Source organism: Candoia aspera, chromosome 3 (genome assembly GCF_035149785.1).
Source record: "Candoia aspera isolate rCanAsp1 chromosome 3, rCanAsp1.hap2, whole genome shotgun sequence".
Lineage (NCBI taxonomy): Eukaryota > Metazoa > Chordata > Lepidosauria > Squamata > Boidae > Candoia > Candoia aspera.
In genome coordinates this window covers 56,862,380-56,885,727 of record NC_086155.1, presented here as the reverse complement: position 1 = coordinate 56,885,727, position 23,348 = coordinate 56,862,380, and the positions used below count along the sequence as shown (strand labels likewise).

The window sequence follows — 23,348 nt, the reverse complement described above, 5'->3', positions numbered from 1 at the left end:
ACTTGCCTTGCAGTGAATTAACTTGATTATATTTCTTTCAAATATGTCAGAGTCCAGATCATGTTAACCCTCTTGATGCTGCCTTCATTCTGTTCCTATCCCAAGTCCAGGATGGGAACAATAAAGTGCAGAACAAGGGTCCAACATGTAATGGAAAATTGCTATACAGAAATATGGCTCAGTACTGGATAATAAGAACTGGTTATGAGGTTGGCTGAAACCCAGACATGAATGAGATTTTGAGTTCCCCAAGAATGGCAGGGTACTGGTGCTCAGCAACATGGTCTAGACCATTCCCAGGAGAGACTTCTATCCTGCCCCAAAGAATGAGTTGCTACATAAAATTCCAATTTAATCTCAAACACTGAAAGAGAAAGATCCTTAACAGGCAAAAAATAATTTTAAAAGCCAATTTTGTAAAGACTGTGACATGCCATTGCCAATGCACTGGATAGCTGCAGTACAATGATCAAGAAGAGAGTGATGGCCAGCTGACTAACAGCCTGATCACAACAATGTTAAGCAAATGTAACTAATAACTCACTGACCCCATTATAACAAAGTTTGTATCTTAGAATTTGAACATAGCCGTCTGAGATTTCAGAAAATGTCAATGTAAAGAGTAAGGTGATGAAGCCCTAGATTTAATTTGGTGGGGTGGGGGATTTGGAGTGTCAGGCCCTTTTGAGACAACAGACTACATTGCATATACTGAATGGAGCATCCTGGAAGTCTGTCCTTGAGAAAACGCCCACGTCTCCCTATGCTGACTTCACCCCATCAGCTGGACTTTGTTCCAGGGGCTTATGACTGCATGCCAAATTGCTCCCTTCTTGCTTACTGGCAAGCAAGCAGTTCTTGGGTATATAGCCTGACAATGGGAACAAGGTTCTCTCTCAAAGGCCCAGGCATTCTGTTATTCTAATGGCTCCCCAAAGATTTTATCTTCGGATGCTAAATACTGGGCAATAACAAAAGATCTCCTGACTAATACTCACTGAATTGGGTGTGAGGGGTGCTCCCACCACATCAATGATCTGCTCCTTGCTGTCACCTTTGGCCTCTTCTGTGCACAAGCCTGACTGACCATCAGGATGCGAGCCACCATCTGTGCTAGGTCCTGTGCTACCTGCTTTGGCTAGTGCCTCATAGCGGTGGCGCAGCATCTGCAACTCATATTCACAGTTTGCAAAGGCTTGCTTGAGCTCATATAGTAGCACGAGATCACTGCGCAACTCATTGAACATCTGAACAATTTCTTCTGTTGGCATTGGGTTCAAATCTGGAGAAAGCAAGAGAAAAAAATGAAGTGAGGGAGGCCCAGAACCTGCTTGTGTTAGCTGTGGGGCTGCTGTGACTTTGCTTCATTCTAAGTCATATACAGCAGTAAACCCAAACTGCTCCTCTATTGCCCAGGCAGTTGGACATACAAGAATTTGCCTTCAGATTCCTGCCACCACCTCAACAGTATGAGAAGAGGGTTTAGATGCCAGCCCGTCTTGCTGGGAAGGCGCTAATTGAATGACCAGATAGTTCATTATTCAAGCTTGCTGCTACACCCAAGGGTTCCTAGACTCAATGTATTAAGGAGTTTGCTACTCTCTGGACATAAAGATAGCAAAATCCAGATCCAGCCTTGACACGAGGCAGCCATTTGTGCTTGGGAGGAATTCACAACATTCCAGAGAGATCCTCACACTGGTCACATAGGATCTGTCCAAAAGAACAGCTGCAAGGTACCAAAGAGGGGTCAGAGTCTTCTGGACAATGATCACTAACTCCTTCCTAAGTACTTCTCCCTACATGAAGAGACTTACCTCCTTAATACTATTCTATTACTTCTGATGCTTTAAAGAACCCAAACAAGAGAGAAAGAGACAAAGGCTGTGTTCAAACAGTTTTCTGCTGGAAAGTTATTTTTTCCTAAATCCTGTGCATCATTTTTTGGTTTTTACCCCTTCTTCTTCTTTTTCCTTAAACAAAATACATATTATTTTCAAACCCATTCACATAGTGTTATTGAAGGAACTGGCTGTATTACTAGGGGGAAAAATAGCCCATCTTGACTACAAAGGCACTGCTCCACGGGTCTCTCTCTTTCCCTCTCCCTGCCCTCTTTACTCACCTACTCCGAGTTCCATCAGCATCTGCTCCAAGGCTTTAATCTTCTTCTGTCCCACGGAGCTTGGCAGTTTCATCTGGAATACAAAGGTAACAGCCACGCAGCTCTGAGCTAGCCCTCACTCACAGCCGCCTAGTTCAAACGGCATGGGAGCTTTGCTTTTCATAGTGCATGGGGAAGAAAGCGAACCAAAGAAAGAAAGAGAGAAAAGGGAAATCAAGTGCTGAGAACCGGAGGCAGAGAGAAGGCCTGAAAGTTTGCAGACTAGGGCCAAGGGCAGGGACTGAAAAGGCTGCTTGCAAGGGCTTTTCAGTTCTCTAGGCACCGAGATGCAGAGATGTACAGCTTTACAGCTTCCATGGGTGACTGAATTAACAACAAAAGTTCTGCTCCGCTTTGCACCCTCTCCTGCAGTGCCCTGCCCATCAAAGAGCTCAATTACACAGTAGCTAATGTGTGATGCTGCCCTACTTTACTTGCTCTTGCCAGCCTGATTAGACTCACGCACTAACAGACTTCCTTCTTCCTTTACCTGCTGAGCCCAGAGCCATGGGATTCATTTACAGAGCCAGTTTTCTAACAAAAGATGCAAAGAGTCACAAAGCATGCACACTCTTACTCAATTCACAGAAGTGTGAACAGACATTCACGTTTGAGCCGAAGAGGGCATTAGGTAGGGGCTGGAAACCGAAGCTTGGCATGAGATCATACTTAGCAGGAGCCTCTTACTACAACTCTATGGGCAGGGGCTCAGAAAAACTGCTGAAAATGACATAAGTATACAAGCAATTGCAGATGACTGGATGGCTTATTTCAAGATGGCTTATTTTTAGATGTTAATCGCTACTCTCACTTTTTACCCAAATGAGACTATCTCCCAAAGTGGCATAGTTATTCCTTTGGAAGTTAATAATCTTATAGCTCAGTTAAAATCTGGGAAGGCTCTGGAAGCAAGTCTTGTAACACCTGATTTAATAAAATCTAAAGTTGATTGGTGGGCTCCAATACATTCTCCATTTGTATCGATCACATCCCACATCCCGTGAACTATAGCCTAGCATGTCATTCTAATATATAAAGAAGTGTGGGTTTTGATCCAAACAAGTATTAACCAATCAGTCTGTTGAGTACTATCAGCAAACTGTACATTATGTATTTCTTATGAAAGCTACTGGACTGGTTAAGATGCCAACACAGTCTTGAAAGAAAAGCTGGCTGGATTCTGACCATGTCAGTCTACCTGGAATCAGGACTTAGTACTGTAACTATTATAAAAATACACAAACTCACCCAAGTTGTCCCTACAGGTAGTATATACAAATTTTAAATCAGTCTTTGATTGCATCTCTAGGGAGATGCTCTAGATGAAGCTTGGTACCTTCTCCATTAACCCACAATTACTTCTGCTTTTCAACCAGCTTTATTGTAACACTTCTCCTGGTCACATGCAATCTTCAGGAACTGCTATCTGATGTCATACAGACCAGCATACAGACCAGCATCTGGATGTGTTCTAACTCCATCATTATTTAATGTTTGCATTATCCATCAGTTGCAGGCTTTGATACTTTGGAATTTCATCCCAAACAAGCCAGCAGGTATATTTGAACTTCAAATTTCAAATTCAGTTTCAGAGTAGGATGGCATATAAGATTATTATTATTATTATTATTATTCCAACCCTTCATAACAACAAGAGCAGCAATCTCAGCCTTAGTTATATACTGCAGGCAGGAATTTCTGCCCATTAATTGTAACAAGACCGAAGTAAAGGTTTTTGCTAAAAGCCCTTCAAATCATACATGACAAACAGACATGAATGTTACAGATCCAGTTACAAATATTAGCAAGGAATTATGTTCTTTGCAACAAGTTTATGGAGGGCACAAGAACGGTTGTCAATGACCACTGTAGTGCATCAGCTACGTTCACACATTTCCTAACTTTAGGTGGACGTTATATCTTGGCAACCATCAAAACCATAAAACTCTGGCCCAATTGCTGTGCAGCTCTCAGGTCTGTTCTTACCATAGTTTTAAGCTGGAAGGGGTCTAATCAAAATTCCTCCAGGCTCTGTTTTCAGTAGCTTCAACTGTGCCTAATTCAGCATCACAACAGGAAACAGCACTGCAGTTGAACCGAGAGCTTGGACTCTTTTTGATCAACTACTGGCTTAAACTAAACTTATTCCAGTGGGTTCATCATTTCTCACCTTGCTAGATAAGTATCAGTCCACGTGGCATAGAAATGTATCATCTAAGTTGGCTTCATACAGATTTTCATCCAATGCTTTATTATCTCTGAGGTTTGAAAAGGCTAAACAAAAGCATTAGACAAAAAACAACATTTGAGTATGATCATCAACCAAATGTAGCTAAAGGTATCACCTATCCCAGAGGAGTTCTGAATCTTTTCCAACCAGGCAAACACCTAACCTATTTAATTACTCTAAGGCAACATAGGGCCTGTATCAGCTCGGCTTAATACTGTGCCATCAGCAATCTAAGAAGGCAGATAATATATGGAGGACTTCACTTGTCCTTATGGTGCAAGAGAAATTGAGACTATAATACATATTTTATTGTACTATTTATTTTACTAAGGCCATTGTGCTGGCTATATTATAACAGGCAGTCCTGGTTGTACTCTGCATTCTAGGAGCGTTCAGCTTTGTGCTTTATTCTTATTTGAGTGCAGTGATTTGAGCTTTGCATGCACTCAGATAGTACCCAGCATCAGGATAGAGACAGCCCTGCCACATTCCCAGCCCGTTACACTTCAAATTTTGGGGAGAAACAATCTGAAAAACTTTGCAGCTTATTTCAACCTCTATTCAGTGATATATTTTAGAACTTATTCACAATAGCATCTTTCATAGATATTCTTGGAACATAACACAAAGGCTCTACTGTCCCCGCATTGCATAGGTTTCAGATGAATGGACCAGCACATAATAGTTACATCATACTGAGAAGAAAAAGAGTGTGAAATCCTCCTAAGTCCTATGGGGGCCCACACATGCACACAATTGCTATCACATAAGGCCAAGAAGGAGGCCAAGTCCATGGGTTCCACTCTGAACCTCACAGTGTGAAAGGATAACAGCTGCTGCAGCATACTGCCTTCACTTAAAGAAGCCCCTATACAAATACAATTTTGATTTTCCAGGATTCCAAACCCACATATTGAGAAGGACCTTTATTGCAGATCGTTTTTCCCAACTAAAAAATGCAAGCGGAAATGGGAACCTGGGAGGTGGGAGGCAGAAGCCAATGGGTTTACTCTTGTTCTGCCCTTACAGGGGCGTAGAAACAGAATGCTCAAATAGGGGGAAAGATGCAGCACAGATCTGTGTAGCTCAGACACATGATCAGCTGCAGCAGCAGAGTGAAATGTTTATTTCTGTTGGTTGCCAATGAAGAATTTATATAGATTTTAAATCTATATTCTTAAACTCAGGTTTGCCACTTTCTAGCCAAACCTTTGGCAGTAGGGAATAATATCCTGGTATGTGTGCTTTTCTCTCACTCTGTGTCCATCAATCTCTTTTTCTCTGTATCTCTGCATTTTCTGCCAGACATAGGCTGTCTTGTAGCAATACCTTGAACTTTGTGAGATTCCCCAGTCTCTCTAAACTAAGTAACAGTAAACTGAAGATGCCAGCAAAAGTAAACAATGCAATGTGAAAGCTTCACTTTGTAATTTAATAACATTTTGTTTGATTATATTATTCTTAACCACTTCAATATGGAAAAGCTGGTATTCTTTTATATGAGAATACCATGTCCTCATATAAACATTATTTCATCTTCCTTCATACCCTGTTTGAAAGCCTTGCCCTGTACTGACCAAAGCATCCTTGTTTGTCTTCATCTTTTGTTTTCAGCTCTAGGGCCCAGTTTCATTATGTAGTTCTCTGGCTCAAGCAGGAGCTCAGAGCACTGGTGTATCAAAATCACTAAGAGAGTGAGCTGCAAATCAGGAAGTTTCAAATTCAAAAGTTATCGATGCCACGGAATGTTCATTAGGGTTTTGTCTTACTCCTCCCACAGCTTCAGATTTGTACCCTTTTTGTAATTTTTTGAAACTTACTAAAATAAAATGGAGAGAGACACAAGAAAGATGTCCTTCATATGCCAACTGGAGCTTTGTCAATGGTAAATGATTTCCTCTATCTAGATAATCAAATGGAGGACTGACAACCCAAGAAAGACACTTGCATATTAGCAAAGGGTAGAAGTGGTCTGGATGGATGTATACATACCAATAGAACACAGAAGATATATAGGGATAACTGAGAAGAAGTGGTACTGTTTGAATTGGCTTTAGAAAACATCAATTAAGCTTCCCTTTAATTTTGTGGGAGGATTTGCCCTGTGAATATTAAAGCTCCATTGGCTTCTTCAAGCAAGAGTATATTTTAATTTTACCATCGTTAAGAAAATGTTATGATTTATGCGACTACTGTTGGACTAATATCTTTAAAATTTAGCTGGCTAAGCCAATTTATCTTTAAGACTGATGAAGGTTGATTGCTCTCTATGCAAAATGTATTAAAACTAAATGAGGAGTCTATTACTCACAGGGCCCTGATAATCTGTTAGGTAGGCTCCGTTAGCTTGGCACTCTCAATGATGGGGAAGGCCCAATGCTCCATTCGCTTCAACACTAGACAGCACAACACAGCTGAGACAGCTGCTGTTCTGAAAAGCTGCAGACTTTTGGTGCAATCTAATCTGACAAAACAGTAAGGCTTCTCACTGATAAAGCTAAGTGCTTGCAGGTTATACAATTAAGGTGTTTTCATGCTGCTCTGGGGGTTGGGGGGTTGCTTGCTTGCTTGCTTGAGAAACCTAGCAATGTTGGGGAGCAACATCCAACATCAATTTCCTATTAAAAAAAACTCTGAATAACCCAGCTTCTGCAACAGAACCGCCTTTCTGATATCTATGGAGTTCACTAAAACTCTCTAAGTATGTGGCCCAAATTATAAAATGGGAAAAGAAAGACATTACCTTGTAGTAAATTAAAATAACTACCAGACACAGATCTACTGGCTATGCTGAAATAACCACTCAGCATAATAGTGGGAACAAATCCTATGCTCTGACTGAATTTCAGCAAAGGAAAGAGCATGGCATTAAACCATTATCAGTGAAGAACATGTACCTCATACTTTGATCAAGTCTCTGTCATGAGATGTAGCTACTAAGGACTCCCAGACAATTAAAGTGCCACATCACACAAAATACTTCTAAATCCCTGTAGGAAACCAAAAATGTCTAATTATTTAAATAACAACAACGTTGGATGCAGAGGCAGCCTTGGGGTGAGTAAAGAGAGTCAACATAGTAGCCTCAACCATGCAGTCAAATCCCCGCCTCTTTTTTAGGGGGAGCAGAATTTTGATTATCCACCCATGGCTGCCATCTTGTCTTTTTGACCACCTCCCTGTGGATGCCCTGGGCAAAAGTGAATACAACAACTGTCCCCACATCATCCTTTGACCACTGATGGCCTAGCATGTCTTCTGCAGGTCATATAGTACAATTGCCCTAACAATTCAAGCTGAAGAATCCCCCAAAAGAACAACCATGGGCTACAATCTTTCTTGGAGTGGCACCTATCTCCCATGCTTTTAAAAAATCCTGGCAACAAAGAAAACTAGTCTAATAGAGGAAAATCTAACTGAGAATAGTTATTCTTGACATGCTAGTTTACTGTTAGCCAGAAGCATCCACAGAGGTGGATGCAGTCAAAGCCCCCATTCCCCTTTAATGTGCACATAAAAAGGGTGGGGCTTCCATTGTGTGATCATAGTGCCATCTTGACTTCTTTGACCACTCCTGTGGACACCCCTGCTATTAGCTATGATTTTGACATGTGGAGCGTTCAGTTTTGTGGTCTCTAGATTAGAGCAACCATAGCACATAGCATTTCTGAATGAACAGTTTGTCCCTGAGAGCCAAAAAACATGAGATAGATTAATGGAAAAGAAAACTTGTTATAATGATCTACAAAAATGACAATGCCAAGAAGAGGAAGAGGAATATGCCAAATCTTAATTTGATCGAATTGTTATGGTATTCTACATGAATACTTACATCTCCCATCAATTGAAAAAAAAAAAAAAAAGATCCAGATTCATTCTGTTCTCATGTCTTGAGCTTTTCTGCTTTGGTAACTGTGAATGTTTGCGCATACCCAATATGAAGAACTGTCACACTGTGACTGTGAAGGCTTGCCCACACCCTGTAATCTCTGGTTTTGCTTCTAAGATCATATGGAATATGGGCAAGCCTTTACAGTCACAATGTAGCACAGCTCTTCACTCCTTTTCAGGGCAAGACAGGGGCAGATTAATATAATCTTCCAACTGGCTCATAGTGGAAGAAAAATAATGAAACATGAAGCAGAACTGAAGATAAGTCAGTTTGGCAAAGATCTGTCTAAAAAAGTTAACCGTAGCCAAAAGACAACTGTGCGGCCTCTCAGATGGAATCAGCAGATCACATGTCTGAAACTACAGGTAGTCCTTGCTTAACAACCATTTAACAATGGTCCGAAGATGCAATGGCCTCAAGAAAAGTGCTTTACGACCTGTACTCACATTTACAACCATCGCACCAACCCTGCAGTCACATGATCACAATTCTGGCACTTAGCAGCTGGCTCACTTTTACGACCAGTTGCAGCAGCCTACAGTCATACAATCTTAATTTGTGACTTTTTTTGCTGGTTTTCAGCAAAAAACACCCATCGGGGAAGCTGGATTTGCTTAATGACCGTGGTGATTTGCCTAATGGCTATTGTAAAAATAGTCATAAAATTGGGTCCAGTCATGCGGTGACTCGCTTAACAACCAGACCATTTAACAACCAGATTTCCGGTCCCCATTGTGGTCGTTAAGTGAGGACTACCCGCGCAACTCTATTTATTTATTTATTTATTTAATTTTTGTTCCGCCTTTATTATTTTTATAAATAACTCAAGGCGGCAAACATACCTAATATTCCTTCCTCCTCCTATTTTCCCCACAACAGCAACCCTGTGAGGTGGGTTGGGCTGAGAGAGGGACCGGCCCAAGGTCACCCAGCCCGCTTTCAGGCCTACGGTGGGACTAGAACTCACAGCCTCGTGGTCTCTAGCCCAGCACCTTAACTACTAGACCAGACTGGCTCTCTATCCTGTCTTATGGTTCAGTTCAGAATGGCTATTAGAGAATGAGGTCTCTTTAATAGTATTTAAACCTATTGTGTTCAATTAACAACAGCTACTTTTTTTTCACAACGCAACAAAGCACTTTCTTGACAGCAGTTCAGTGCAACATAGGGAATACTTTCATTCTGAGTCCGTGCAATAGCCAACAGCTAACCTTCAGTCCTTCCTCTTTGTAACAATCTACCAGAATTATTTATTATTGCTCAGGTCCCCAAATAACCATTTATCAAATTTTAAAAAAATGGATTGCTCATGCTGAAGAAGTGATTAGCTAAGATCTTTTGGGTTAATATATTTTGGGTGCTTTCTTCCTCTGACAACCTCTCCCTGCAGCCCTCTTTGCAACGCCAGCTTGTGCTTATAATTATGCCAACATCGCTTTTGATTTAAGGACTCTGAGTCTTTGTCCTCACTATAAACAACCAGTAAATGTATGAACTGTGCAGCAAGAGAAAAATAAATAAAAGGACAACACATCAATATATGAATCAAAGGCACATGATTAGATGAGCAGAGAGGTTTGCCGAACGGCAGCAATTTTGCTTAGCCACCAGTGCAATACAAGCAGTCCAGTAAGCAAAAACCGGAATGGCCCTAGTTTGACCGTAAGAACCCTAAAGACTCGTATTTGGCTCACTTCCAAAGCCCCTCTCCATCCCACAAACTGGAAATGCTTGCAGTACTAGATCACGTTGTCAGAAAAGGTAACATTACCTGTCTCAGTTCTCAACATTCATTACGTGGAAACTAATTTCATGGATTAGAATAGATTGGTTTCTAGTTGAACAGTTGTCATTTCTAACATTTAAGTTGCATTCAAAACTGTATCAGGAATTCATTCCTAATAAGCAATACCATCACTTTATTTTGTAAATTGGTGCTTTATGTGAATAAATAAAATAAGGCTTATTTCTTTGGGGATTTTGCCAGCAAAGAACTCATACTTAATTTTCACATCACAATGGATAAGCTGTTTGCAAATACTAACAATCGGAGCTCACTACAGAATATCACAGAACTGTCATATTTACAAAGCTCACTGTTTGGCTAAGAAGATGTACAAACAAATAACTATTATACATGAACAGCATTAACAATGACCATTTACCTTACTATACATTTGGATATGCTGCAAGTCATTGCCTGAACTCATAAAACTCTCCGAGAAGAGGAATACCAAATCTGAGCTGAATAACAGCCACTAAGAGCCAGATTCTTTTTACAAGGTAATTTGCCCACATTTCTACATCATTCAGAGTTACTAGTAATCTCCCCAGGGCTAGATTTTTATACCCTGTTAGTTGCCCAAAGCTTTGAATTGCTTTTCATTAAAAGAAATGCCCAAATTTGCTTTAAATTCCACAGTACAATCTGTGTCTCTCCTATCCTGGAGGACATGAGCAAAGGAAAGGTAGATTGAGATGATCTACAAAATTCAAACCCAACCTTTTGGATACACAGTATCATCATCTAAGAGCGACTCTCAAAGTATGAAGGTCCACCACGTTCTCTGCTGCAGTCTCTATACATTCACTAGCTAGAGCTCACTTGCCACCTCCTCACATGAGCCAACAGTCAGCTGGCAAAAACCTTCTTGTCACCTTGGCCCCATCTACCTGGACCCCTGACCAGAATCCACTCTCTTCCTTAGTTCTGCCTCTCCATACACACTTAACTGTCAGTTGGTGAGAACACATCAGTCCACACAACACAAGCAGCAATGTAAGATCTAATATTCAGAAATCTGACAAATGGAAACAGGTCTTGACTGTGGCTAACTGACTGCAGTCCACGTGTGCAGCGCTAAGTGGATCTGTGACCTTGCACAAGTAATCCACTCATCTCTCATCCCTTCAGGCTCAGAGATTTCTACGGAAGGATATTCTTAAATTGGCAAGTCTGTGTTAAAATGTCATGAGTTATACAAAATAATTCAAGTTAATAAATACATACTTAATTCTAAATTAAAATTTTTGGAATATCCAAATGTTGACAGCTCAGATTTGACAGCCCTAAAATGCTTATGTTTACTTCCAACACATTTTAATGCATCTCCGTTTTCTCAAACTCCAGCAGAGTAATTTCCTTTGAAAGGTAAAGTGAATGGTGACACAGCCTTTATTCAGATAAGAGGAATGAAGTCATCAAGAGCATTAGGATATTTTCCCTTCCTTTATGTAATCCAACATCTGGTTGACATTTCCTATCCACAGGTGCAGGTTCAGTAGAGTTCTCCTTTTAATGTTTGATTGTGCACAACTATGCAAAGTATTTACCCTTTCCAGCTATTCTTTCTCATATCTGGAATCTGGAATGTTATTTTTGTAATAACAACATACTTTTAACTAAATTCTTTCAATTCACACCTGATTTTATGATATGCAATTCTTGATACTGTTTTTTCCCTCTCTCTAATATTATTTGCAAAAGTTACTTCAAGGCCTTGTTAAGCAGAAGTAATTCTGGCAAACATTCCTCTCCACTGATAACAGAATAGTTTTGTCATGAAATATGCCCCAAATGTAATGTTCAGCCAAATCCAAATTAAAAGCTATTCAGAGTTCCACACCTTGCTTAAAAATCACATCTCACAACTGCACTACAAACAGAAATGCATACAATTCTTACTAGCAAATCTGATTAGACAGAATATAGTCTTGTTATAAGCAAATATATCCAAAAATACATACTAGAAGCTATCCAGAGAAAAATTAAGTAAAATCAAGTCTCACTGAAATCAGCAATTCATAATCATGAACTATCACGTATTTTTAATCAATTTTTATGGCTGCTCAATTCATAAATTGCGATTCTGGGCAGCTAACATAGGATTAAGAACAAAAACAAAACCAACAAGGTAAAAAAAGAACATAAAAGAAAATATAATCAAGGGTAACCCAGTCATTCAACTCCCAATCATTACAGACAGTTGAGTATAACCCAACACCCTGACCCATACAGCGTCCCTGACCCAATGCCGAGGGGAAAAGCCAGGTCTTCAAGGCCTTATGGAAGGCCAGTAGGGTTGGAGCCATCCGAATCTTGGGGATTAACCAGAGGATAGGTGCTGCGACAGAGCAGGCATGCCTGCTAGATCCTACCAGATGACACTATTTTATTAAGAAGACTTGGAGCATCCCTTGTGGAATGTGTAAAGTCAATTGGAGATAGGCAGTCCTGAAGTAACCTAGCCCTGTGCCATGAAGGGCTTCATAGGTAGTAACCAGCACCTTCAATCATACCTGGAAGCTACTGGAAGCCAATTCAGCTTGTGAAGCGGTGGTATTACCTGAGTGTACCATGGTACTGCTGCATTCTGGACAAGTTCCAGCTTCCAGATGCTCTTCAAGGGCAGCCCCATGTAGTGTGTGTTATGATAGTCCAACCAGGAAGTGGCCAGGGTGTATTGTGAGTTATGCTTTACAATTCAGGAACTGGTGCAATTAGTGGACAAGATGGATTCATGCAAAGGCCCTCCTGGCCACAGCTGCCACTTGCTTTTCAAATAGGAGCCAAGAGTCCAAGAGGACTTCCAAATCTGGCAGTGTTGCCTCGTCCAGAAGTACAGATGGGAACTCCCTGGATGCAGGAGCCCTCACACACACAACTGCTCAGTCTTCCTGGGTTAAGCTGAAGTCTGTTCTTCTCCATCCAGACACATATAGCCTTCAGACATTGGGAAAGAACCTTGTCAGTATAATTTGGTCAGCCAGGGGTAGAGATGTATAGCTGAGTATCATCAGCATACTGATGGTATTTAACCCCACAGCGAAACACAGTAGTTTCATGTAGATGTGAAGTAGAAGCAGAGAGAGGGTAGAGCATGAGGGACCCCACAAAGTAGGGCTCTAGGGGTTGGTAAATTTATTTATTAAACTCTCAGCGGCTTGCATAGCATAGCATAAAACAAAAAATTAAAACATCCACTGCATGATTACAGTGATGACAAATAACATCATAAAATCCTCCAACTAAAAGAACACAAGTGAAAAATAAAGAAATAAAAGATGGTGTAGTGCTTAAGGTTAAGAGAATGCCCTCTGAAATGACTCCGTTTTTAATGTTAACAATGGAATCCTATAAAGTGTGCTAAAAAGTCAGCCCCATTATGGCCAGTGGTACTTAAGCCCAAATAAGTGCACACAGCATTGCAGCTAAAACATGCATCCTTAACTGCACAGTGATGCCATAGGAAAAGAGAAGAAAACTGAGATTTATGGGATACTACCAGATGAAAGAAATAAGACAAAGAAAATTGGCTACCACAGTTCCTCTCCAAACAAACCCTCAGGAACTGGAGACATTGTCTTCAGTTTATAAAGCTTATCTATGTTATTGTAATGTTAAAATAAATTCAATTTATTTTTTTAAGATGAATAACAACTTTGTGCTCAAAGGCATATAGATAGTTAAAATTTATAGCAATTATAAATAATTATAATAATTCTAAATGTACCCACTGGCTCAAAGCTGGTTGTAATCTAATCTATCAGAAAGTAGCTTTTTAAAAATAATTGTAATTATTTATAATTGGCGTTAATATTTAAAATATATTAGTACAATAAAATGTACCGATAAAGAAATTAAAGCTTGCCAATACAACAGCATTTGACATCATCTTTTCCACGCATGTCCCCCCATCACAAAAAAAATCATAATCAGTCACCCTTAATAAAAGGCTAGAGGGCCACTGCAGTATTGCTGATGAACTGCAAACCAACCACTTTTATTGAACTGCATCAGTGCTTAATATCTGTGAGCAAAACTGAGATGACATTCAACTCACACATACCTCCCCATCCAGCCATGTGCTCTGTGTCCCTAGCTATTACCTTATTCATTTGTGTAGCGGACTCTGGCTCTGAGTACAGTTGCTACATGAACGTGTCAGTAAAAACAACAAGAACACTTCATCTTTCTAACCATCGGAAGTTTTCCCCATCATAAACAACACACAATTTCCAGCTAATAAGGAGGCGCTGATTACCATCAGCTTATCTCACCAAAATGCCTTGCAGCACCGTCAATACTAAAGAGATAAATTATTAATTGTTCCAAGTAATTAAATTTATCAAATCCAAATAAATATTACTGGTATTTTATGTAACTGCTTTCGAGGCTCAGCTTCTGAAGGGACAGTATTGATCAAGCGAAGAAAGACAGATGTTTCCCCTGTTAGCAGCTGATGAGGTCTGGCTTTGCATTAATGTCAGAGAGAAGGCACCTGACAAAGCGCCTCTGCAGAACAGCAAACAGGCATCACATCTAGCCATTTCATAGTGGGACAAGTCAAATATTGAGAATGTGCATTTAATACACACATGTATTCAAGTAACCCCCTTCCCTTGTGCCTAACACAGACGAAAATACTCTTTTATCTTGAATAGTCCTAGCCCACACCCTCCTTCTCTGTGCTCAGAGAAAGCAAGCACCACAGTGGATTGTACCTCATTAATCAGTGCTAAAAAAGTGCTCAGTTGGCTAGTAAATATTTAAAAGCCAGTGAGGATGGATGTGTGAATCAATGGGAATGAAAACTCCCTCTCCCCCCATTTCTTTTTAATTGGTCTGACCACCAATTTGTCTACAAGATCCTAGTTAGCAGGTAACAAGTAAAACTACCAGCTGGAAGCCTTTCTTGGTGGAAAGTGTCCAGCTGTGAACTAAACAATTGCACCATAGCATTCCCCAGAGCACTCCATGGTTCTGAGATTGCTAAAAACTTTCTTTCACCCTACTGTTTTTCCCTCATTATCAAAGACTTAGCAGGTTAGAGTCCAGACCTCTTGTCTCATCTCATACAGAAGATGCAACAGTGCAACAACGTTGAATCAGAACCCCCAAACATACTACTTCTTCTCTTACATTTTCTTCAGAAGTGTGACTTAGAATTGCATTACTATATATATTTACACAGAGGAAATCACATCTTAATAAAACTAAATCTATGAAATCCTAACATGAAGCAATTGCATGTTTTCATTCTAGCTTCAACTGATAGTAATGAGGATCAAAGGAACACCATTTATAAAGTATCTCCATTTCTGAAAAAGATTTTAAGTAGATTTTGCATTTTTTTTTTAAAAATGACCAAGGTTAGCACACAGGGGCCTGGGAAAAACAGCCATTTTTCAAGATGGCCACTGTAACCTGCTATTGCAAAGAGAAATAAAGACAAAATGCCTAAAGGGAAAATGCAAGTACACAGGAACAGCACCCAGATTTGGTCCTTTAACACTCAAAGGCAGAAGTTAAATTTTAATTAGAAATTGGCTGCAGCTAAAAGTACCTATGTCCCTTCAAATTTCTCTAGGCTGCAGATTTTGACCACAGATCAGAATTCCTGCATTGAAATATCACTGTCACCCAGAAAGAGAACACAAGAAAATATGACTATCCTACACTTCTCCAAAACAGAAGGTCCTGGATAGGTGCACAATTTCACCAAACCCGAAACAGTGCACATAAGAAATATTTCAATATCTGTGCTTATCTTATTAGTGGAGTATTCTGCTACAAAGAGTACACCAATTTCAAAAAACAGCCAAAATATGCTGTGTTTTATACTAAATATACCTGTTACTTTCTATGATCATCCTAAACCAAAAGAGTAAAAAGCATGGGGCAGGGGCAGGGAGCCCTAGCATTAAAAAAAAAAAAAATATTCCTTCTTCTTAAGCAGTAAACCTCATGTTGATTTCTCTACTGCATTAAATGGAAAGACAGAATATGAATAAACTGCTTAGAAAAAGGATTTAATTCAGGCAGTTAACAAATCCCCTCCTGACTGCTCCCCAGAGCTTCCATATCAACCCACCTTTGCATGTCATACTGTACATTATTTCCAAATCTTGCCAATCAAGAACAGAAATAGGAAGAAGCTGCCATAGGAGACATGTTAGTAGAAATGGGGGCCCAACAAGCCTGCATTCTCAGATCCAGGTCCAATGACTTAGAGAAACTCTTGAAATGCCACACAGATAATGCTTAAGCCACATAACTCTATGCAATTCTATCCTTTGAATGTTAGCAGTGAAGCAAGAGAACCAAGTCACAGTGAAATGACAGCTTTGCTACATCCCTAATGCATGAACTGGGGCTCAGACAAGGTTAAATAAATGGTTTAACCACCTTTCCATGTAATTCATTCCCCAATTGTGACTCTCTGGACAATATGTTCCAGCGAAAGAGAAGGAATACAAAGAAAAAGCTTCTCTGTATTCTGTGGCAGCCTTTCCCAGGCATGCTGGATAAACTGGCTGGACATGACAGAAACTGCAGTCCAAAACTTGTGCAGGGAACCAGTTTGAAAAAGCTTTAGAGCAGTGTTTCTCAACCTTGGCAACTTTAAGATGTACGGACTTCAATTCCCAGAATTCTGCCTTAGAGAACCCCTGTAGAAAATCCTGTCAGATATCACAATTCCTTTTAATATTATAGCTTTATTATTATATAATAACCACCTCTCTCTTTTCAATCTATAGCTTTATAGTTTTAGAAAAATAATCCAAATATTGAGGTAAATATAACTGAAGGTTCACAATATGTTACTATAAGCACAGCTACAGCTGTACTCACCTACCCCATTTCTGCCAGGTTCCCTGACTTTCTATTTAAAGTGGGTATGTGGAAAGCAAAGCGCCAGGCTCCAGTATCATCTTTATGTACAAGAATGTCTCTAGGCCCCACAAGGATCCCAAAATAATTCATTTTAAAAAAAGCCCTGCACTTTGTCCCAAAGTGTGCTTACCTGCCCAGACTGGAGGAAGGATGGAGTAGTAGAGAGTATCTCAGAGGACAGAGAGTAAATGCCCTTTGGTATTAAATGCTTTAGGAGGTCATAGGGCCTCATGCCTTTCATGGGAACCATTCTGTAACTTGTAACCCGCACCCCAAAGCAGCTCCTCTGTTAGAAAACCAACAATATTCTTTCAAAATTCTAAACAGGTCTGCTGGTCCAAAGCTGGCTGTAATCTAATTTACCAGAAAGTTGTTTTTTAAAACATATCCCAAATCGGATCACTATTGTTAGCTAAATGAGGTTGACAAAATGCTAGTTTCAATTTCAGTTCAGAAGAAGAGCCTCATGAGTAAATGGCCTAAGACCTCCATCAACCTAAATTTAGATTGCCCACTTGGACTAATCAAAATCCTTGCCTCCTCTTTATGCTGATTATGAGAGGGGCAGGCATCCAACAGAAGCCACAATGACATCAAAATTAGGCTGCATATGTCATGAGGTAGGTTGTTTGATTATGTTGTGATACATGCAATGCCATTTACTACCTCTTGTTGGATGCCCATGGTGGGAAGGGAAAGCTGTTGGCTTTATCTGAACACCCTGATGTATCAAGCTGATCCTTCTTAGCTCACACACTTCTTCTTGCCTTTCATGCAAAAAAAAAAAAAATCACATTTGCCAAGATTGAGCAAAAGGCCAAACTTCAATTTAGAACTAGCATATTTAAAATAGGAGATTTAAAAGAAGAGCACTGAGTCCAATATTCATATTCATAGCAACTATGATTTGCTGTGAACTCTATGATTCCAAATCTGAACCAGGCCAGAGCCTCTTACCTTCTGAAATAGCAAGAATTTTGGCCACACACAAAAGTTTAAAGTAGCTTTCCAAATCATGCTCCAAAATTACTCTGATATCTAGTTTCAAATATAACCGTCCATGTATTTCCCAACCTGACATTTGAAAACAGACCATACACAACCAGCATTAAAGCTTTTGAAACATAGCACACAACAAAGCTATACCCTTGACAACTCCACTGTGAAGGTTGTGGGGCGGGATTGGCTAGCTGGCAATTATTTTATACAACTATTAGTTATTTTCTCAGTCAATTCCATAAAACTCGCATGGAGTTCAGCCACTTCTCTTCCAATTTAACTAACAAACTGAGGGTTGCTGAACTGGCATTTTAAACCTAGACCTTCAGATACAAGTTCCGAATTGTTATCTACTAGGTCTTGAAATACTCTTAGAATATTTTTTATTCTAAAAATACTCTTAGAATTTCCAAGAAATGAAATAACTAGGTTTGCTCTACTCCCAAAACATATGTACTCCGAAAGGATCTGTTTCTTGCATGTTGATATATGAAACCTACAAAGGAATCTACATCACGAAGTCAGATTTATCTTTTCAAAAACTGTATACCACTTGGAGATATCAGTCTTCATTCAGGAGGCAGAGCTCCCTTATCATGGATATCACTAGTTTTCCTCTTCTGTTCCCTTGTTTCCATTCTCTGCTAGAGTTCCATTATGAGAAATGATAGGTTGAAGCAGAGAATCAGATTAAAGCACTTTTAGCATCAGAGCAAGGGGGAAAACCTGTAGCCCCTAGAGCAATAATACTGATTTTCCACAGTGTAACAGCCTGCAATTGGGCAAGGTAGGACACAAAAAAGATGATTTAATGCTCCATAAGATTTAACAGACCCATTTCACTACTTAAGAAGTCCCCCAAAGTGGTAAATATTTTACCCTAGTTGATATCATGAAGTGGCCCTCAAAAAAAAAAAAAGCATTTTAAAAACTAAAGTACATCTCTTGACCCCCCAAAAGTTACCCACCCCTACTTAAGAGGAAAGAGACAGGTTCAGGGATAAAACAACTACATAGTCTATACTCAAGAGTTTAGCTGAAGCCATTTCACTGTTGCAGCTCATGCTCCATTAGACCATTAACAGGAGAGGAAAAAGTGAAACTAAGCAGACAGGTATCCCCATAGGCCTCAAAGACCAGAACATTAACCTACCCTTTGACTCCGCAGCGTGACACCTGCAGACTTGAAATCTGGAAACTTGATGCCAGCTGTTTCAGGGACAGCCTAAAACAGAAGGACAGTTCAAGGTAAGATGTGAAGGTAAGACAAAAACCTAAGCAGAGTTTCCTGCTAGAGAAACACCTGTCAGAGATAAATTTGAATTCAGATGAAAGTCCTTCTAAGTACAATTGGAAGGACCTGATGAATAGGGAATGAGGTGAACTATTCATTTACTGTGCTGCTTCTACATCCATCCACTAGTTTAAATGTAATTGAAATTGTAAAAGTATGGCTTTAGTACATTAAGATATCTGCAATCTACTCTAGTACAAATCTAGTATCTATTTAAAATTATTCAAGGCACGCGAACAGTGAGGTATGACAATGAAGTCAGATTAGATTCAGTTTATTCACAAAGTGATGCATGGCATCTAGGTAGCTCCAACTATACCTACACTATATTTGCTTCTGAATTAGTTAGTGGTGTTAGACATTAATTCCTTATATATTCAATAATCTTTCCTCAAAAACAGACTAGAACTGAAAGTGAGAACAGTGCATAAAAAACAAACATGAACCTATCCACAGAAAGTATTCCATAAGAAAGGTTCAAAAGATGTGAACTCAGAGCTGGATCAAGTATCACACTTAAGTTAAGTACACTAGTGCTTATTCCCACATAAATGTACCCAGAATTGACTTTTCCAAAGGATACATCTCACTACGGGATTCTCTCACATGGGCTAAAGTTTAGTCCTATAGAGCTGGCTAGCTTTCTTGTGACACTACTAATCTAACAGTTCATGGATTGTATCAATAGCAAGAAAATAGAATTGGAAAATGTGAAATTCAAGGTGAAGTATTTTCTTATCAGAATTAGAATCATCTAACAAAACAAACATGCAACATATTTAAAAACTAACAGAAGAAATTACTTTTTTACAACAGAAAACTACTTGTAGAATTACTATTACAGGTACCTTTCATACAATAGGATATATTTTTTTAAAAATTACTTTTCTTTTGTGGGATGCCTATGTCCTTTTGCTTACTGCTCAAAACTATCCAACATCTATCAGATAAGGCAAAGTATCTGAATCTATCTTTATGTTTTTTTAAATTAAAGGCAGCACTATTCCTACAAACTAAAATCCACCAGGTCTCTCATTAATCAGGCCCTTAAAATGGTATCTGGGCCCAAAGGTCTCCAAATATGATTTGTTTAGGAAATTAAATACATAATTTGCTTTAGCCCATTTCAAAATGTGTTGATTTGGGTGTCTTATCTTTTTACTTCAGTTCATCACTAGAAGGCTCATTGTCAAATCCCAAATCCTCCTTTATGGTATAACATCTATTATAAAACTTTTTACCTCATTCCTATGATTCTGTATTTTCATAGTTTCCCAAGCAAATAATAAACCAAAGGTGTGATGTACATGGTTGTATAAAACAAGAAAAATATGCAGAACATCTGTTATACAGGAAAGCATGAATTTTCCAGCCTCCAGAAAACCAGGATCTACATCTGGGTCATCCGCTGTTAACCTTTTAATTTCTACATTATTTACACTAAACATTCATCCTAATCTTTGTTCTCTCCTTATGCTTTATACTGCAGCTTCACATTTTTCACAAGAAATAACATCTTTCCCCTCTAGCCACATATTTCCCCATTACAAGCTAAGCATATAATTTATCTGCTATTTAAACACTACAGATTCACAAATGTTTCAATGTCATAAATTCTTACACAAATAAACTATAATTTTAAAAATATGTATGGGTGGGGGTGAATCCCTGGCACAGAAAAAAAGCTCGATAGAAGAGGCTCTATCACAGACTCTTTCTTCTTCCCTCTCTCACAAGCAAATTCTGCATCTGCTCACAGAAACAGGTGTGTTAATGGCCATCTACAAAGACATTACATTTTCCTTTGTTCTAGTGAACAAAAGTGGTTATTCCCATATAGTGTTTTGCACTGTTAACATAAAAAGACAATATACATGTCCAACAAAACCCCGGTTTTGTTCATTACAGCACTATATTATTTTATATTTTGAAATTTATCATTTTAACCTCAATCATTGTCATCTAAATCTAAGATAGGCAGAGAATTTTCATTGTTATATAAATTCGGGCACTTGCATATCTCAAATATGAGTTTTTAAATCTACAAAATATGGATACACTCAGGTTTGCTTGCCAACTGTCTGGGTTATATCTTTACCTTCTTTAACGTTATAGTGATTCTGCTCTGACATAACAGGGCATTCCAACAAACGAAGGTCTAAATACTAACTATTAATGAATGTAAATATGCTTGTCTTCCCAATCCTTTCTCTTCAGACTATGCCAGATCCAGGATACTTAAGCCACAGTTTCTCTTTAATGTCTGCATGTGGAAACTATGCCATTTAAATACCTTCTATGGATCAGAATTACTAACTAGGATTTGCTCTGTAGGCAGAACATAAACCTTTATTTTGAACTTCAGAAGTGACAGAAAACTGTGATATAAGAAACTGCAGAGCTTCTACTGCAGAAAGTGCACAAGATAAGAGTGCACAATCACATTGTTCATTCACATTTTAACAAACTATGGCTTCTTAAAAACCCTATTACAACTGAATGGAATCAGAAAGAAAAATATGGTGCTGTTTCAATGGGCTGATGGATCTTATCCACTTTCTTCACAGCTGGGTGATCCAATTTTTTTTACTTAGAAACTGCTCAGTGGTATTAAGGATAGAAAAGCTATCACGTATCACAGAGTTGCTTATTGGAAAAGGAATACAATCCTTGCCTCCCCAAACTCCCACAGTTCACTAGAAAATGGGGATGATCTGGAAACTTCATATATGTTTCTTCAAAAGAAAAACTATTATCAGCTCTTGATCTTTCTTTTACTCCTCCTGAACAGCCTTCTTAGAAGCTGTGTAAATAGATACGCTGTGAGATGCATGAGATGGTTCATATATTCTCTAAAATCAAGGATCCACTAAAAACAAATCCAATGGTCAAGAAAATAAAACATATAAGATAATTTCCTGATGTCATGTTCAAATATTCTTACCTGTGTCTGGCCAAAACCTATGTTACTAAAGACATCAAATTCAACTTACTCAAGCTGCAAGCAAAGGAAAACCTCACTTTCTATACAGGAAACCTGCCTCAGTAACAACAAACCAGTTATTCTGTCCTTGCAAGTTACTGAAGAGTAGCTAAAATAATTCCTTCTAATACCTCAACCCATATCAGCAGGCCAAAATATTTGGTGCTAATTAATTAACTAAATTTCATACCCAGGACAATTTGCAGTCAAAGCCAAAGTAATATACTATCATGAAAATAGGAAATATCAAATCACTTGCCATGCATGCTAGATCCTGTGGACTGCACCATACTAAGCACTGTGGAGGCATCTAAACTTCTTTTTTAAAGCCTTGATTTTATTTGGTTCAAGGTAACCTCAGAACAGTTTTAGGCAAATTCTTATTACCTCCCCTTAACAATTTTCCATTTAATCTCTAATGAAAATGAAGGGCAGGTTAACTCCCCCCGCACTGTACAACCTGCCTTTGCCTCTCATCAGAGCAATTAAACAAGTTGCTATACCTCACACGCAAGCATGAGCTGTAAAAGCTTCAACCTCAATTGACTCTTTGGTAAATGACTTGCCTTTGTTGAGATGATGCTGATACAGCCCTCAATTCAAATTGTTAGTTAAAATGCAATTTAAAAAAAAAAAGTGGTTTCCTGCTACAGTTGGTAATTGACTCCTAATGGACTCTGTCATGGTTGAAACAGCACTTGTGCAACAACATAAGCTGCCTTTAGGAACCCTGAGGTGTTTACTGGCATGCAGGCATAAGGGCCCCAGGCAATACTGTGGGAAGGAGGCAGACATGCCTAAAGCAAGTTGAATGGCTACTTAATCCCACATGTACTGGAATAAAATAACCTGTCTAGTGAGGGACTGATGACTAAGAAGCTAAGAGAAACTGAAGGCACAGACTTCAAATGTTTGTGACTTCCTAATCTCAGTCTGCACAGAGGATTTACAGATACAAAGCCAGTCTTGCTCACACAAAATGATGCATTTTCATATGAAATTTGTGCTGAGGTCCCCTCTTCATCTTTCCCAAATTATATGGCATGCTGCCATTCCACACTATATTCTATGCAAAATCTAACCACGATCTAGAGATTACAGACCACAAT

The 23,348-nt window shown here is 39.1% G+C and overlaps 1 protein-coding gene across 1 annotated transcript in view; it reads right to left on the bottom strand.

The window, feature by feature from the left end:
* DMAP1 (DNA methyltransferase 1 associated protein 1) overlaps positions 1-23,348 on the bottom strand; it is a 46,623-nt gene that overhangs the window by 5,735 nt on the left and 17,540 nt on the right. Inside the window, exons 8-10 of the mRNA XM_063297798.1 lie at positions 19,116-19,187; positions 2,126-2,198; positions 999-1,282 (exon numbers count right to left, since the gene is read on the bottom strand). Of these exons, the coding sequence (XP_063153868.1) occupies positions 999-1,282; positions 2,126-2,198; positions 19,116-19,187 (429 nt within the window). The remainder of the gene's footprint in view (positions 1-998; positions 1,283-2,125; positions 2,199-19,115; positions 19,188-23,348) is intronic.